At 46.2% G+C, this 14,372-nt stretch overlaps 3 protein-coding genes across 6 annotated transcripts in view; 2 read left to right on the top strand and 1 right to left on the bottom strand.

Moving 5' to 3' along the window:
• The window catches only part of CLTC (clathrin heavy chain), a 29,790-nt gene extending 28,523 nt beyond the window's left edge, over positions 1 to 1,267 (top strand). For both annotated transcript variants that reach the window (XM_064394491.1, XM_064394490.1), the window contains one exon: positions 228 to 1,267. In XM_064394491.1, the coding sequence (XP_064250561.1) occupies positions 228 to 352 (125 nt within the window). In that variant the 3' untranslated portion in view covers positions 353 to 1,267. The remainder of the gene's footprint in view (positions 1 to 227) is intronic.
• On the bottom strand, positions 505 to 4,361 carry PTRH2 (peptidyl-tRNA hydrolase 2). 3 transcript variants are annotated; one of them, XM_064394496.1, is made up of 3 exons: positions 4,230 to 4,361; positions 3,918 to 4,008; positions 505 to 3,401 (listed from the first exon to the last, which is right to left on the bottom strand). In XM_064394496.1, the coding sequence occupies exon 3, from the start codon at positions 3,378 to 3,380 to the stop codon at positions 2,859 to 2,861; it is 522 nt and encodes a 173-aa protein (XP_064250566.1). In that variant the 5' UTR covers positions 3,381 to 3,401; positions 3,918 to 4,008; positions 4,230 to 4,361; the 3' UTR covers positions 505 to 2,858. The 3 variants fall into 3 exon arrangements, with proteins under 3 accessions (XP_064250566.1, XP_064250567.1, XP_064250568.1); XM_064394497.1 differs by having other exon boundaries at positions 4,237 to 4,303; XM_064394498.1 differs by lacking the exon at positions 4,230 to 4,361 and adding an exon at positions 4,169 to 4,208.
• Positions 4,235 to 14,372, top strand: part of VMP1 (vacuole membrane protein 1) — a 59,592-nt gene continuing 49,454 nt past the window's right edge. Inside the window, exons 1-3 of the mRNA XM_064394494.1 lie at positions 4,235 to 4,373; positions 11,213 to 11,314; positions 13,474 to 13,609. Coding sequence (XP_064250564.1) covers positions 11,239 to 11,314; positions 13,474 to 13,609 — 212 coding nt within the window. The 5' untranslated portion in view covers positions 4,235 to 4,373; positions 11,213 to 11,238. The remainder of the gene's footprint in view (positions 4,374 to 11,212; positions 11,315 to 13,473; positions 13,610 to 14,372) is intronic.

Genomic DNA, 14,372 nt, shown 5'->3' with positions numbered 1-14,372 from the left:
AAAATAACCCTGCAACTTATTACTTAACCCAATAACTTATTCTAGCAAGAGTTTCTTCACTGTAGTATTTTTAGCCACCTGTTGTGTCCTGAGCTTTTGTGGGAAAACACCCGTTGTTCCCCTGAAGAAGCCCAGTTCAGGGTGAAACATAAAAAACACCTCCTGAAAACTTCCAGGGCGATTCCTCAGTTGAGAAAGAGGAGTAAGGTGCCCGTTGTGTGTTGCAGGCCAGCCCCAGCTGATGCTGACAGCAGGACCCAGCGTGGCAGTTCCTCCCCAGGCACCTTTTGGCTATGGCTACACGGCCCCTCCGTACGGGCAGCCGCAGCCCGGCTTCGGCTACAGCATGTGAGAAGCAGCACAAGCCAGTCTGGAGCAGCAACTTTTCTTACTGAAACTCCACCGTCCCTCCCCGCTTTAACTCATAACAGGGAAAAAAGCAAAGAGTTCTGCCTCGTGTTCTTGTAACCTTTATTTCATGAAGGACTGTTTTTTCTAGCGCAAACGATTTGAATCACTTCTGTTAAATCTTTTTCACATTCCATGTCATTTAGACTTTTACTTTCAGAAGGGGAATAGTTTAAACGACTTTGTTCAAGTGGGCTTTTGCAGGACTGCTTATTACCATTAAGTCTATTGTGAAAATTCTGATTTGCACTCTATAGTGTTACACTCTAATATTGAATCTTAAGTTCATTGTATGTGAGCAGCTTACGGTATGTACTGTCTATTCTAAATGCATTTAAGTCTCACTGTATATTTGGAGAAAGCTAAAGCCAAGATACTTGTATTTGACCTTGCAAGACTGCTGACAAGAGACAACACTAATCAGCATATCCTCCCTGGGTTGGATTGCATAGCTCTAAAAGAATTTAAAATGCGTACAGACAACCTTGCCTGACTTAAAATGAGTAAAAGTTCTGGGTTTTGGTTTTTTGGTTTTTTTTTTTCCCTTAACCTATGCAGGTTTTTCCAGTTATGCATATAGAAAATGCTAGTGTCTTTTTGCTCACTCCATATGTAACAGATGACCTTATGTTGTGCTGTATCCTGTGCTTTTGTGGGACATTCCATTCAGGAACAGAGCACCATGATTCCAATCTGTGTATTTACTAACCCTGCCCTGAGGTTTGTGTATGTTGGATATTGTGGTGTTTTAGATCACTGTTTTGAGTGTACAGAAGAGAGAATTCAAGCATATTGCTGTTCAGTTTTGTTTGTGCAATTTGAAATTACGCAATTTAAAAATAAATTACTGGACTGTGGACATGCTGCATAGTGGTAGCTTCACTTTACTGTCTTCAAAAAAAAGGACCTTTGGACTCAAACCAAGTATTCCAGTGCTGGTAGTGGGGGCAATGCAGGTGTGTGCAGCCAGGGGTCTGAGGGGCCAGCAGCAGAGCAGCAATGGGGACCAGTAGTGGGGTCTTGCACTGAGGGGGCAATACAGGAAAATATGTAATGCTTTTTCTAGAGAGAGATTATGCCAGAGAGAAGAAAATAGCACTTTTCACCAGTTGGCTGCACTGTGGTCAACTCCAGCATATTTGACCAGATGATAATTAGGATTGTAGTAGGGTGTGCCAGTTCAATTGAGATCATGTTCTAGGTATGTAAATTGCCTTAAACATATTTAGCTTCAAATAAAATTGACTTAAATGTTTCTTTATGAATACTGTCATATTTGAGTGTAACGAGTCTTGGCAGCACTGGCCAGATTTCCAGCCACTCTAAAGCTCCTGTCTCTTAACCAGGAGCCACTCTGGGCATCAGGACCCAGATCCACTCCCTCCTCCTCTGTGAGCCCCACAGCTGTGTGCTGTGATCCTGGGGCTGGACACTGCAGCACTTCATGGAATGGGGCTGGCAGGAGCTCCCCTGCCCCAGGCTCTCTGTGGGCAGCAGGGGTGGAGCAAAGTCTGCAGTGAGGCTCTGGAAAGGATTCTGCATATAAGTAAGAGGTGCAGTATAAAAGCATTTCCATTCCTCTGTGTTTATTGGCATTTCAGCCCCTCTGCCATTCCCTCTGGGGCTGTGGGTGGCTGGAGATGGAGATAAATCCTGTTCCCTCTCCTACAAACTGGTTCACAGCTGAGAGGTTGGAAAAGGTGCTTAACAGCAGAACTCTCACAAACTGTACAAGTAGAATTTACTGGAACCTCCAAGGTGCTCTGCACTGTGCAGTAATATCTACAACAGGGTGCTTCCTTAAACCCAGGAGTGCCTGGGAGTTAATCCCAAGAAAACCAGGATTTAAGTCTGTCCCTGTTGTTTATAAGGAGGGAAACTCCCCACACCTTGGCTTAACTGCACATTTTTGCACATTTAGTATCTACACAGACCCCTCCAGAGGGAAGCTCAGCTTACAGCTGCTCCCCACAACTGTTTACTGGTCTGGGCTGCAAATCCAGTTGAACTGGTCAGCCTGGTACCAGTTACAAGCTGCTGCAGCAGTTGTTTGGGCAGGAAGTTACCCCCCAGCTCCAGTTATTAACTGCTTCAGCAGCTGAGCCTTTCTGAATTAAAGAATGTATTCACTACAGAAAGCAGGCAGAAAGAGGAAACTCTTAAACTCTATCAACCAATGTGCAAAATCCTCAACCAACTGCACAAATTGTAAAATTACTGAGTTCCTTCTTGTGCCAGCTCTGCTTTCCTCAACTGCCCTGAGCCTAGAATATTCTTTCCCACTTTTGGAACACAAGCTAGAGAAACTCATGATTTACAAATTAAATCTTACAAAACTTGCTTATTTTATTAACACTGAAGGAAGACATGGAAAAAAAAAAAAACAGCGTAGATTTTTATCCCTTCAGTACTGACATACATGAACACATCCAGGTCTTTTTGGTACCAGTTTAGAAGAGCTTAAGGTGACCAGAAACTTTATCTATGACATCAGCTGGTCCCGGTCCGATCCCAAGGACTGTCCTGGAGCCTGGGGCTATCTGAGTACGCCCAGCATCCTGTATCAAGCTCACAGTCAGTCCCAGGCGCCTCGCCTCAGCCAGCAGCTGCACCAGAGTCTCTTCATCGGGAGCTTTGAGGACCACTTTGGGCTGCCCACAATATTCCCACTGCCTCAGGAGCTCGGGATTCCTTCTGTGGACCTGCTTGTAGGCAGAGACAGCAGCGTGGGAGCACTGTGCTGCTACTTTGCCCTTGCCCATCTTGAGGTCGTTGCGGACGACCAGCACCAGCTTGAGCTCCCCCGACTCCCCCATGACGTCGGCCTCGCCCCCCAGGCTGCTGGAAGGTTCTGGCAGTGTTCCAGCTCCAGGCTTCCTGCGGAGCCTCCCGCGCATGCCCCAGCCCAGGCACACACCACACACCACTCCGATGACCACCTTCAGGAACTCGGGCTCAGAGAGAGAAATCATGGTGGGTTTTGGAGACTGCCTCTGGAAGGGGGGGAAAGACAGGATTTACTTGAGCGTTTCCCAGCTTCTGAGAGCATTTTGTGTGCTCTCACTTGGTTGGTTGAAGGCAAAGAATATTTGTGAGGAACACAAAGGAACAGCTCCCCAGACACAGCTTTCTGACCGCAAACATCTCACTGGTGATGGGCTTTGACTCAGAGCTAAGATAAAATGGGAAATTATCCTAGAATCAGAGAATGGTTAGTGTTGGAAAGGGCCTTAAAGTTCATCTGTTCCACCCTCTGCCATGGCCAGGGACACCTCCCACTATCCCAAGTTGTTCCAAGCCCTGTCCAGCCTGGCCTTGGACACTTCCAGGGATGGGCAGCCACAGCTGCTCTGTGCCAGGGTCTCACCACCCTCACAGGGAAAAACATTTTCCTAATACCCAATCTAACCCCCTTGCCTGTCAATGTGAATCCATTCCCCCTTGTTCTGTCACCCCAGGCCTCTGTAAACAATCCTGCCCCACCTCTCCTGCAAGTTCTCTTCACTTACTTGAAGGCCACAATTAGATCACCCCGGAGCTTCTCTCCTCCAGGCTGAACGCTCCCAATTCTCTCAGCCTTTCCTCATGTCAAAATTACACCTAAAAACGGGGAGAGAAACGGTGAAACGCCGGAGGTTTTAAGTCAACACCCCCCATTCAGCCGAGCAGCGGGGCCGCCTCCAGCTCCACCGCGGGCTGCGGCACCTCAGCCCCGCCAGGCCCGGCCGCGCCGGGGGCAAAACCCGAGCGGAGACCGAACCGTGCGGGACCCCGCGGCCCTCAGGGGGAGAACGAGGGGGCCATGGAGGAGCAGCCCTCACCGCTCACCGGCCGCTCCGCCGCGCCCGCCCGGAGGTGACGGGGCCGCGGCGCTCGGGAAGTGACGGAGCCCGGGGCGGGACGGGGCGGGCTGTGCCGGGCCGAGTTCCGCGTCGTGCCGGGCCGAGCGGAGCCGCTGCAGCGTGGTGAGTGCGGGGCCGGGCCCGGGGCTCTCCCTGCGGGCGGGGGTCTCCTCACCGGCCCCTCAGCGCTGCCCCTCAGCGCCGCCCCGCTCCCCTCACGGCTCCTCCGGCATGAGGGGACCCCCGGGCCGGGCGGCCCCCGGTGCTGTGCGAGCCCTGTGGGGGCCGGGAACGCTGTGGAGGAGCAGGGTGTGAGGGGAGGCTGCTGCTCGCCGGCCTTGAGGGTGAAAATGAGCCGCTGCCGCCTCACCGTGCTGGAGAGCGGCTCTGCTCCTCCAAATCCCGGGAAGGGTGGGATAGACTCGCCCTGCTCCGGCCCAAGGGACTTTGCCTGGTGAAACGGAGAAATCTGTCCTGCCCCCTGCGGAGAGGCAGACAGCGATGGCTTTGTCTCCTTTTCCACTGGAAATGTGCTGTGCCTTCCCGGCTGGGTGCTCCCTGCATCCCTGTGGGCTGCCTGGGGCTCCTGGCTGTGAGGCCCAAATCCGTGCGGACATTTCTGCTGGCTGGGGTTAAACACCTCGTCTGGTTTTTGTTTCTCTAGCCGATGTCATGTGGTGATTACAGCAGATAATAAAGCAGCAAGATTCCCGTTTTATTCCAGTTTTGCCTCTCAGATGCCTGGCAGGTCATGAAGGTGACCTGAGAGAAGGGGTGATAAGTGTGTTTGATAAAGCAGCTGTTTATCTCTAAAGTGCTGTGAATCCAGGTTATCCCCTTCCGACTGCACCTATGATATTTCTTCAGGGTTTTCTCCTGCCCTTGTTTTCTCTGCTCCGTGCTTACCAACAAGTGGGTATCTGGTTTAGTTAACTGTGACAATGTGGGTTGAGGTGGAGAAAGTGTGGTGTTAGTCTTTCATGCCTTGGACCACGTGTGTTGTGTTTGGGCAGTGGATTTTGGTGCTGTTTTGCTGTTAGTAATTCTGCTCTTTAAGAGATATTTTCACCTCAGTTTGATGGGGGATTCTCATGCTTCCTAGCACCTTGTGATAACATACATCAGCTGTTCATGATGCATTGATTTTCCCATTGAAACAAGCTTTGTTATGTCAGTCCTCCTCCTTCCAATCCACCATTTCTGCAGCATGGAATAGACTTTCCTTTATTCCTTATGGGATAAGTGACAGTTGTAACGATGGCTTCATCCCCTGTTTTCAGGTGAGGGTTTCAAAAGCCACTTTCCAGTTGTGCAGTGGGAGGTGAGCTCTCTTTATTAGTCTGAGCTTTGTTTCGTGTCCTGCTGAGCTGCTGACATCACTGGTGTTTGTAATTGCTGTGGGGAAGGGTAGGAGGAGAGTCAGGAGCTTTCAAGTGGGTGGTAGCAATGAGGAAGGTGAGTAGGCTGGAACAACTGCACTCTTTCTGCCTTAAATCTTTTTTTTTTCTAAGTTGTTGTCTTGGAATTCCTTCTGAATGTCATAACTGCCTCTGACTGCAGCTATGCTTGGGGTGATCTGCATGCTTGGAGATTCCTTATTTCTTTAAAAAAAACCCCAAAACCTGTGATTCCTGATGTACTGTGATGGGAGACAGAGTTATCTGCAGGTTGGAACTTTAACTTCTCTTCCTTGTGGACAAGTGTGAGCTGGATGGACTTTGCAATTCCCTGAGGACGAAGGGCACAACCTTGAAGCTGTTGCAACACTGAGCTTTTTGTACCAGCTTCTAACACAAAACCACTAAACCTTGCTGGGTTTGGTGCTGCTTGGACCAGAGGGAGCCAGGAGATGTTATTAGTGAGGCAGGCAGTTGTTCAGGGTATTTCAAGCTTATTAAAAGAATATTTTCTTTCTCCCAGGGCTCAGAATTGGCCTCTGTGAGCCTTGTCTGGGCAGCGTGTCCTCACTGGATGGCCAAGTGTGAAATCTGAATTGGCTGCACTTAGAGACTGTTCTTGTGAAAAGCAGAATTTGTTATGTCAGGAGCTGCTTTCAGCCACCCTGGGCTTTGTCAGGTCCTTGTGTTCATCGCTTTTCATCTGTGCTGTGCCTCTTCTGCATATCCTCTTATCCCTGGGTCTCACCTTTTCATCTATTTATCTCTACTGCTTTATTATAGCACCTGATTCTACTGCTGGATGTAATTAAAATTCCTGTTTCGCCAGAAAAAGATACACCAAAAGATGAGTTTAATATATGTGGCTTTAATGGCAGGGACAGAACTTTCCATTGACTCAAAAGAAATTGCATGGCATCCCTGAAGCTCATGTTACAACAGTCTTTCCTAAAAGGCTTTAAAAAAAAAAAAAGGGAATTTTAACTCTAAATTCTAAGATGATTTATTTGGGTAGGAATTGGAAAATAGGTCTGGTGTACAGAGGCATAACCCACAAAATGGAAACCTGTGGTCTCTAACTGAATTACTTCTCCTTTGAGGAATTAAACTATTTTAGCTAGGAAAACATTTTTAGTATGGCAATAAATGCACTCATATCAAAATAACCCATTATGGCAAAATCTGTGGAGATTTGGAACATCCTTCAGATGTGGCCTCATTTATTTTAATTGAATGCTTCCCAAGAGTGCTGAAAGACTGGGGGAAAAAAAAAATCAAGCAGTTACTTTTTCTATTTTCTGTCATCTTCAGGAAAGTCATGAACCCCCAGGTGAGGGGCTGTGCCACCCCAGTGTCACTCCAGTGTCACTCCAGTGCCACATGCACGCTGCTCTCTTGCTCTGTAGGGGCAGCAGCTTTGCAAGAGGAGGTTTTGGGCTCCAGTGCTGCAGAGCTGAGGACGTGGTTGGCTCCTCCACTGCCTTCAGATCCTGGAGGAGTGGTGGAGAGGGAATAACTGAGGAGCTGGAAGGGGTAGGTGATGTTTCACTTCCAAACTGACCCCATCCTTCACCTGAACGTGCTCCTGTGCCAGGCAGTCTTTGGCTTTCGAGGGAACGTGCTCTCCAAGCTGTTTCTTTGCCAGGGAGTTGTTAACTTATTCTCTCTGTAGAGCATTTGATGACTGAGAAAAAAAGCCCCACTCACAGATGTTTAATTCTTTACCCACCTGGAAAGGCTGGTTTTAATCCTTTTTTCTCCTTATTGTAACTGAAGGACAGTGGTGTAGAAAAAGAAAAAGGAATATCAGAAAAGTTGAGGAGAAAGAAGCAGCAGGATTGGAACATTTGGCTTTAAAATTTGGATTTAAATCTTGCTTTAAATGCAAGAACTGACTGGAAATGATGTGTTGCTGGTGTGGCAGGAGGGAAAAACAAAATTCTTCAAGCTCTAACTGGTTCTGGGAGCTGTGTGAGCAGGAGCTGATGGAGATGAGAGTCAGGGCTCTTTCAGTAAGAAGTGGTAAGAATTAGCGTTTCAAACACTGTCTGGGAGAGCAGTGAGATCATGAAAACAGCTTCCTTGTTGTTCCAGCACCCTGGAAAGGAGTCCTCCAAAAATCCTTAGTTCAGCAGGAGTCCACATGCTGCTCCTGCAAGTGAGAGTGCAGACACTCAGCTGCCTTGTCCAAAACTGGTTCCTTCTGCATAAATGCACCAACACTTGGGTGCCTCCACAGCCTCCCCTGAGCTCCAGAGAGGAGACTTTTGTCCTTTTCTCTGATTACAGAGAGCAGACACTGCAGTGCCCAATTTTGTTGTGTTCTCATGCTCTTGTTTTGCTTTGTCTCACTTATGTTGTGAAGTGCCAGTCACAGTTGCCATAAACCCTTTTTGTTGACCAATTTGCATTTTTGACTAGCAATAATTGTCTTTTTATACTTCATGTTTTGGGTTGCACTAAAGCTCAGTGGTGTATTGTCAGCTCTTTGTTCAGCCCTACAAAGCAGTTCTTGTGTGAGCACAGCTCTAACAAATGATCTCAGCCACCCTGATACAAAAACTGGTCACAGTTGTTTTCCTCGCTCTTTTAAATAGTTTATTTTTATGTTTGCTGCGAAGTACTCCACGCAGTAGGCAAATTTATTTTTAGAGATGGGCTCTGTGTCTTTCCCAGCATCAGAAGTGAAGTTCTGTTTAGCAGATGGAATTTAATTTCCTGTGGTGAGCTGTCACGTATTGGGTGTGGACTTGAGACTATGCAGTGAGTTAATGAAGGATAACTCCACTTTGGGTCAGCCTCCCACTCCAGTGCATCCCTGTTAGTGCAGGACTGGTGGCTCTGATGGGCACCAAGCAGCACAGAGATCAAGGGTGCTGAGCTGAGGGCATGTGCATCCTCCAGTGCCTTTGCTAAGATGCTTTGAGTATAATTAGACTTAGGTAAAGCAGGGAGGTTCTTTTCTGGAGCCAGGAGGGGTTTGCAGCCCTTTCAGCCCTGCCGTGTGATAGGTATCCCATCTCCATCAGCTGTGGTTTTAAATATTAATTTTTAGAGCTTTCTTGCAGAATGGTTGAACTTTAAGACCTTCTTGACAAGTACTTGTCCTGCAGAAGTGTGGAAGGGGATTATTTATCTGCTTCATTGACTTGTGTACTTGAGGTGGTGTTATGCAAAGCTAATCCTGGATTAGTGCCTTTCCAGGCAGGCAGGGTAAAAGTGGCTCTGAAAAAAAAGCTGTCATGCCTTGGGAACAACACACCTGAGCCCCCAGAGATGCAGGGGTTTCATGGATTGCACTGGAATTCAGTGTTGTGCACAGCCTGGGCTTTAGCATCAAACATGGAGAGCAGTTGGCATTGCACTAAATGAACTTCCTTGGAGTGTCATTAAGCTGAGAGCAGAGACCAGACCAATCAAGACTTTAATTTTGAAGGCTAGATTTACACATGGAAAAAGATAGATTTCAAAATGAGGAACGTGTGGCTTCCGCTGAAATCTGTGGCATTTTTTTTCTAATCTTTGCTTTATTTAAGTCAACAAAATGTGACTGAAGTTCCCTAAGCCAGAACACTTTTTTTAGTGTTGCTGTGTGTGCTCAACAGCTCTGGATGGCTTTTGCTTCCTAAGCAGCTTTCTGTGAACATCAGGCTTGCTGTGTGTGGGTGTGTAATTTAAATATTGCCCTCTGCAGTCTGAGCTCTGTGTGTGTAAATTCGTGTGGTATATACATGGTGTGTGTGTATATAAACTTACACTGTAGGTGTTCATAAACACTTATTTAAATATGTGTAAAAATAAGCACAACTGAGTGCAGTCAGAAACAAACCAATTCCACCTGTCCTGATGGAACTGAGGGGTGGCAGAACATTTGGTCCTGCTATTGAATACCACACAACTGGCCTGTTGTCCTCTGCTGAGGGCTGGGGTAGCTCCAGAGGGTCAGGCTGCTCTAAACCCCCCTGGGAGAGGGAGAGCTCCACATTTCCCTGGGGTTTGAGCAGTCCCTGGGCTGCAGGTGATGCAGTGATGCTCTGGAGCTCCCACTGCAGCAGCTCAGCCGCTTGGCCTTGGCTGACTCAGGAGCCCTTGGCATTTTTCAGCTTTTGCAAAGGTGGTTTGTTCATTTTTGAGGTGCTTTGGGTAGTCTGGGGTTCATATTGCAGTGAATAAAAGCTGTGACATGCATGAGATGAGTTTCTGCTGCCCTCTTTAACCAGACAGATTTCTGTTTCTGAACATTTTGTGTCGGGGGAGGTGTTGAAGAAAGGACTCCTTCCTGAGACCTCAGTGCTTTTGGCTACTGGATTTTAACTAAGACCTTTAATAATTAGATTCTAGCTAACAATTTTATCTCTATTGCAAGTAATGCACAAGGCTGGTACCTGTTTAGAAAAACACCTGTCTAAAACTGACTTGTGACACCCTGGAAATGTCAAATACAGCATCTGAAATGTTTGAACATTTTATTTAAAAATTTGACAAAATTATTGCAGTCTGAATCCAAGAGGTGATCTCACTCCTGTTTACCAAACCTGAGTTGCTGCTTGGCTCTTAAGCCTAACATAAATCAATGGGGAAGTATTTTTTCTGTAGAACTTCAGTTTCTTCCACTGAAAAGTTTTATATAACCTGTCATTTTAATATTGCACCACTTACCTTTCCAACAAAAGCAACATATCAAAAACTTTAAATCACATATGCTTACTGGGAGAAATACAGTGCAAATAAAATGCTTTAGCTTTGTGGGACTCTCTTTTCCAAATAAAACTCCAGAAACTGTTTTAAGATTCAAGAGAGGGTTTTTAAAACAAGGAGTCTGACTGGTTACTCTCTTGGTGTTTGATTGCATAAGAATTGTCAGCCGTTCAGGGTTTTTTTTTTTTTGAAAGAAAAAAAAAGGCAACTCTTGCAACACTCTGGTTTGTGCTGGCTCCCACTCCTTGCATTATTTACTCTCCTGGATAAGGAAAACCACATCTGTTCTTTTGGGGTTTTGTTTTAGGGCTGCTCTCTTTAGAGAGAGTATGGACAGTGCCAGCACAGCTCTTGTGCTCTGAAGAGTTTGCCTTTTGTGCCTCAGAGACAGCAGGCTGTGCAAAGCAGGAGATGCAGCTCTGTGTCTTGGTTACCACACTGAGGGCTGATCTTTGAGCCAGGGAGGTTTTTGACACAGTGACAACCTGCAAAGCTGTAGTGCCAGGATGAGCAGCACACCTGGAGCACCAGTGGCAGGATGGAAGTGAGGTTTGTATGAAGCTCTGCTGCTCCTGGAGCCCAAACAGTGGGCTGGGTCAAGGAAGGGGTTTGTTTAATCAGCTTTTGTTCAGCTGTTAGGAGTGAGGGAGTTTTGTCATTTGAGTGAAAAATTTAGAATTATGTAGGTGGAAATGTTTTAATCTTTGTCACTGTGGGGATTGAATCACTTTCTGCTGTTGGATGGTGTAATGCAGGATAGTGTGAGGTGGGTTTGGAGAGCTGCTGGGTGTTTGAGTGCATCCTTTGACTGTGGAGGGCTCCTAACCAGAACCACACCTTGTCCTTTTGGGTTTTTTCTGCTCTCAGGTCCCCACACGTGACTGATCTATGAAATGGCAGAGAATGGCACAGACTGTGACCAGAGACGCATCAGAATGAGCAAAGAGCAGCACAATGGCAACTTCACAGGTAGGTGGGAAATCTTTGTGCTCTCAGCTGCCCTGTGTGGGGTGGAAAACAGCACAGGATGGAAAAGGAACTGATTTTGGTTTTCTGTTGAGGCCAGGCTGGATGGAGCCGCCTGACCTGGGGAGTGGCACCTCTGCCCGTGCCAGGGGGTGGAGTGGGATGGGCTTTAAGGTCCTTCCAACCCAAACCATTCTGGGACTTTGTGCCACATAATGCAAAGGGCCTCCATGCCTGAATCAGTCCTGGAAACCTCAGTCAGCTCTAAACCTGAAGGATTTGGGATTTCAAAGCCATGGAATAGATTCTTGCTGTGTATTTCCATTCACATTTCTCTTACACTCCTTTCCTCTCCTGAAGTTCTGTATACATTTAAGCCCCACAAAGCTGACCTGGGTACCAACAGAGGTTACAACAACAACAAAAAAAACCTAAAAAAGTTTAACTCTGTTGGCAAATGTGTGGCTGTGGAAGCCAGGCTGTACAACCCCACCCTTTGGCACTGAAAAGTCAGTTCTTAGTAATAAAAATCTGATTTACTCTGGGACAGATCCAGTTATTAGTCTCCCAATTTCTAGCTGTTCTGTTGAAATTCAATGTCACTATAATTTATTGGTTTCAGTGATAAATTACCAACAGAACAGTTTTAACTGCTTCACCTCCTGCCTCTCTCTGTTTTTCCTGCTGGTATGTCTGAAGTAGCCTGGGGTTAATGTTTAGAACTCATGAAAAATAACCTGAAAACAGTTAATGAAGATTTTTGTGTCACTGAATTATCCATGCTGTGTAGTAAAGCATGGAAATTAAAATAATCTTTGTTTGTTTCCTGTCAGCTTTGAATGTGCCAGTTCCATATTTAATTAAGTTTTGTAATCAAGTGATTTCTCAAGTTGTGTGCAGTCTTACACCATTGTCTTTTACGACCTTTTACTAAAAACAAGGTCATAAAAACAAGGTTGAAACATTTTTATTACACATATTAAACGAAAAAGATTAACTGCATGTTTGTATGTATGGAACAAATTAAAGCCTTTTACTTAAAGTCTTAAATCATTCTGTAACTCTGAGGGAATGTGGATGTTCTTCAGTGTTTGCCAGGATTTCTGTTAGTTCATCTTAAGCAACTGATTTTACAGCTGAGGATACAAAATTAAGTGGGTTGTGTGACTAATGAGAGCTGCAATTTCTGTGTAACTATCAGCATCTGATAAGGCAAAATGTTTCAATTATTGGAGCAAGACTGAAATAATACATATTGGGTTCCAGTATGCTGGAGATCAGATTAGATCAATATTTTAAATGCAACAGCTTTTTGAAAATCTAGAATTCATTAATATTATTACAGTGCAAAATAGAATACATGTGTTGTGACTGTGTAGTAAGTGATGTTTAAACAAGTTTGGTGTCTGTTTGGATACAAGTGTATTTTTTCATTGTTTACTGCTATTATTTTTAAAATCTTATTCCAGAATTCCTTTTCTTTAAAAGTTTAAAACTTATTACTGCTCATTAGCTTGACAACCTTTGAACAAGCCATTCTCCTCCAAAAAACCTCCACCTCCAGCTCAGGTTTGGGGTTTTCTTCATCTTATTGTGAGCACAAATAACACCTTGGTTGGAAAAGCCCTTAGTGAGCAGGGCCTGGGCTGGGTGTGAGCTCAGTGCCAGGCAGGGCTGTGCTCCAAAAGCAGCTCCTTTCGGGAGAGGAGTCTGGGAGAGCCTGGCAGGGCAGGTGCTCCTCTCCAGTTACACCCTGTAATTCCATCCCCTGGCAGTGGGGGGCTGGGAATAGCTCTGCTGGAAAAGAAGCAGCTCAGAATTCAGAGGGAAATGTCCCTGCAGCAGGTGCTGAGGTCACATTTGACCCGAGGTGCTTTCAGCTCCTCGGGCAGTGCCCTGCAGGAAGGCTGCTGGGGTGCCAGGCCTGGGGCACTGAGTGCCAGGGGGGAGCAAACCACAGCATTCCCTGGATGCCACCTCATTCCTGAGGCACGGCAGCAAACGCTTTGGGATCAGGAGAAGAGATGACTGAGAGCTCACATTAACTTCCTGACAAATTAAAAAAAAAAAATCCAATGTATTTTTGGGTGGGATAGCAGCTGACCTGCCAGCCTGTGCTTTTACAGATTTTTTTTTTTTTTTTTTTTGCTTTTCTTTTGCAGATTCCTCAATGTTGAGTGAGCGGAAGCGAAGGGAGCGAGAGGAGAGGTTGAATATTGTGCTGTGGAAAAAACCCCTTGTTACCTTGCAGTATTTTTGCCTGGAAACTCTAATAAACTTGAAGGAATGGACCATAAAGTAAAGATCATTTCTTTAACTTCTACTAAGCATTCTGGGCAAACCCATGCTCTGATTCAGTAGGTCATTCTGACATCTCACTTTCCCTGATGATTCACAGCTTGAAAACTGTTTTTTTTCAGAGAACATGTGTATTTTTGTCCCTTAAAGGTGGCTGCTGGAGCATCCCACACTTGTAGCTGTGCTTTCAGATCTTCTGCCTAAATTACATAAGTGCAGCAAGGTGCTTGGGAGAGAAAATGGCAAACTGCCTTTCTGAAGGGTTGAATATTCCAATTTGAAAGAGTGGGACAGCGTTTAGGGATCCTCAGGGCAAAGGGATGTTGTGCTTATGGCTGCAGTGTTAGCACTGACCTACTAATGCAGGTGTTGGTGTCACTGAGTAATCTTCAAACAGCTCAGCCAGGGCAGAGATCAGGGCCCTGTGGAGCTTGCAGTGATGTTTATGATGCTGTGAAGAGGACTTTGCTTCTCTGTGGGCCCTTTTACAGCAGGAAATGATTTATTAAAGCACTTTCCTTGAGTGTTATTTTCACACTGGATAAAACCAGCTTTTAAGGCACAAGGCCCGGGGGTTTAGGCTGCCAAAACATGAGTGTAATCTGCAGTGAAAATGCCAAGAGTAGCAGCCATCCAGTGCTTGTGGTGGTAACTGGGCTCTGTTGTGCTTGGGACTGAGTTTACAAAGCCTGTCCCAGCCAGGAGACAGCTCGAGTGTCACCTGGGGTGACTCCAGCTGTTGGGCTGCTCCTCTGCAGGCTGA

This window comes from Passer domesticus, chromosome 19 (genome assembly GCF_036417665.1).
Source record: "Passer domesticus isolate bPasDom1 chromosome 19, bPasDom1.hap1, whole genome shotgun sequence".
NCBI lineage: Eukaryota > Metazoa > Chordata > Aves > Passeriformes > Passeridae > Passer > Passer domesticus.
Note: the sequence above shows the minus strand (reverse complement) of the source record. Positions and strands in the feature narration are given on the sequence as shown.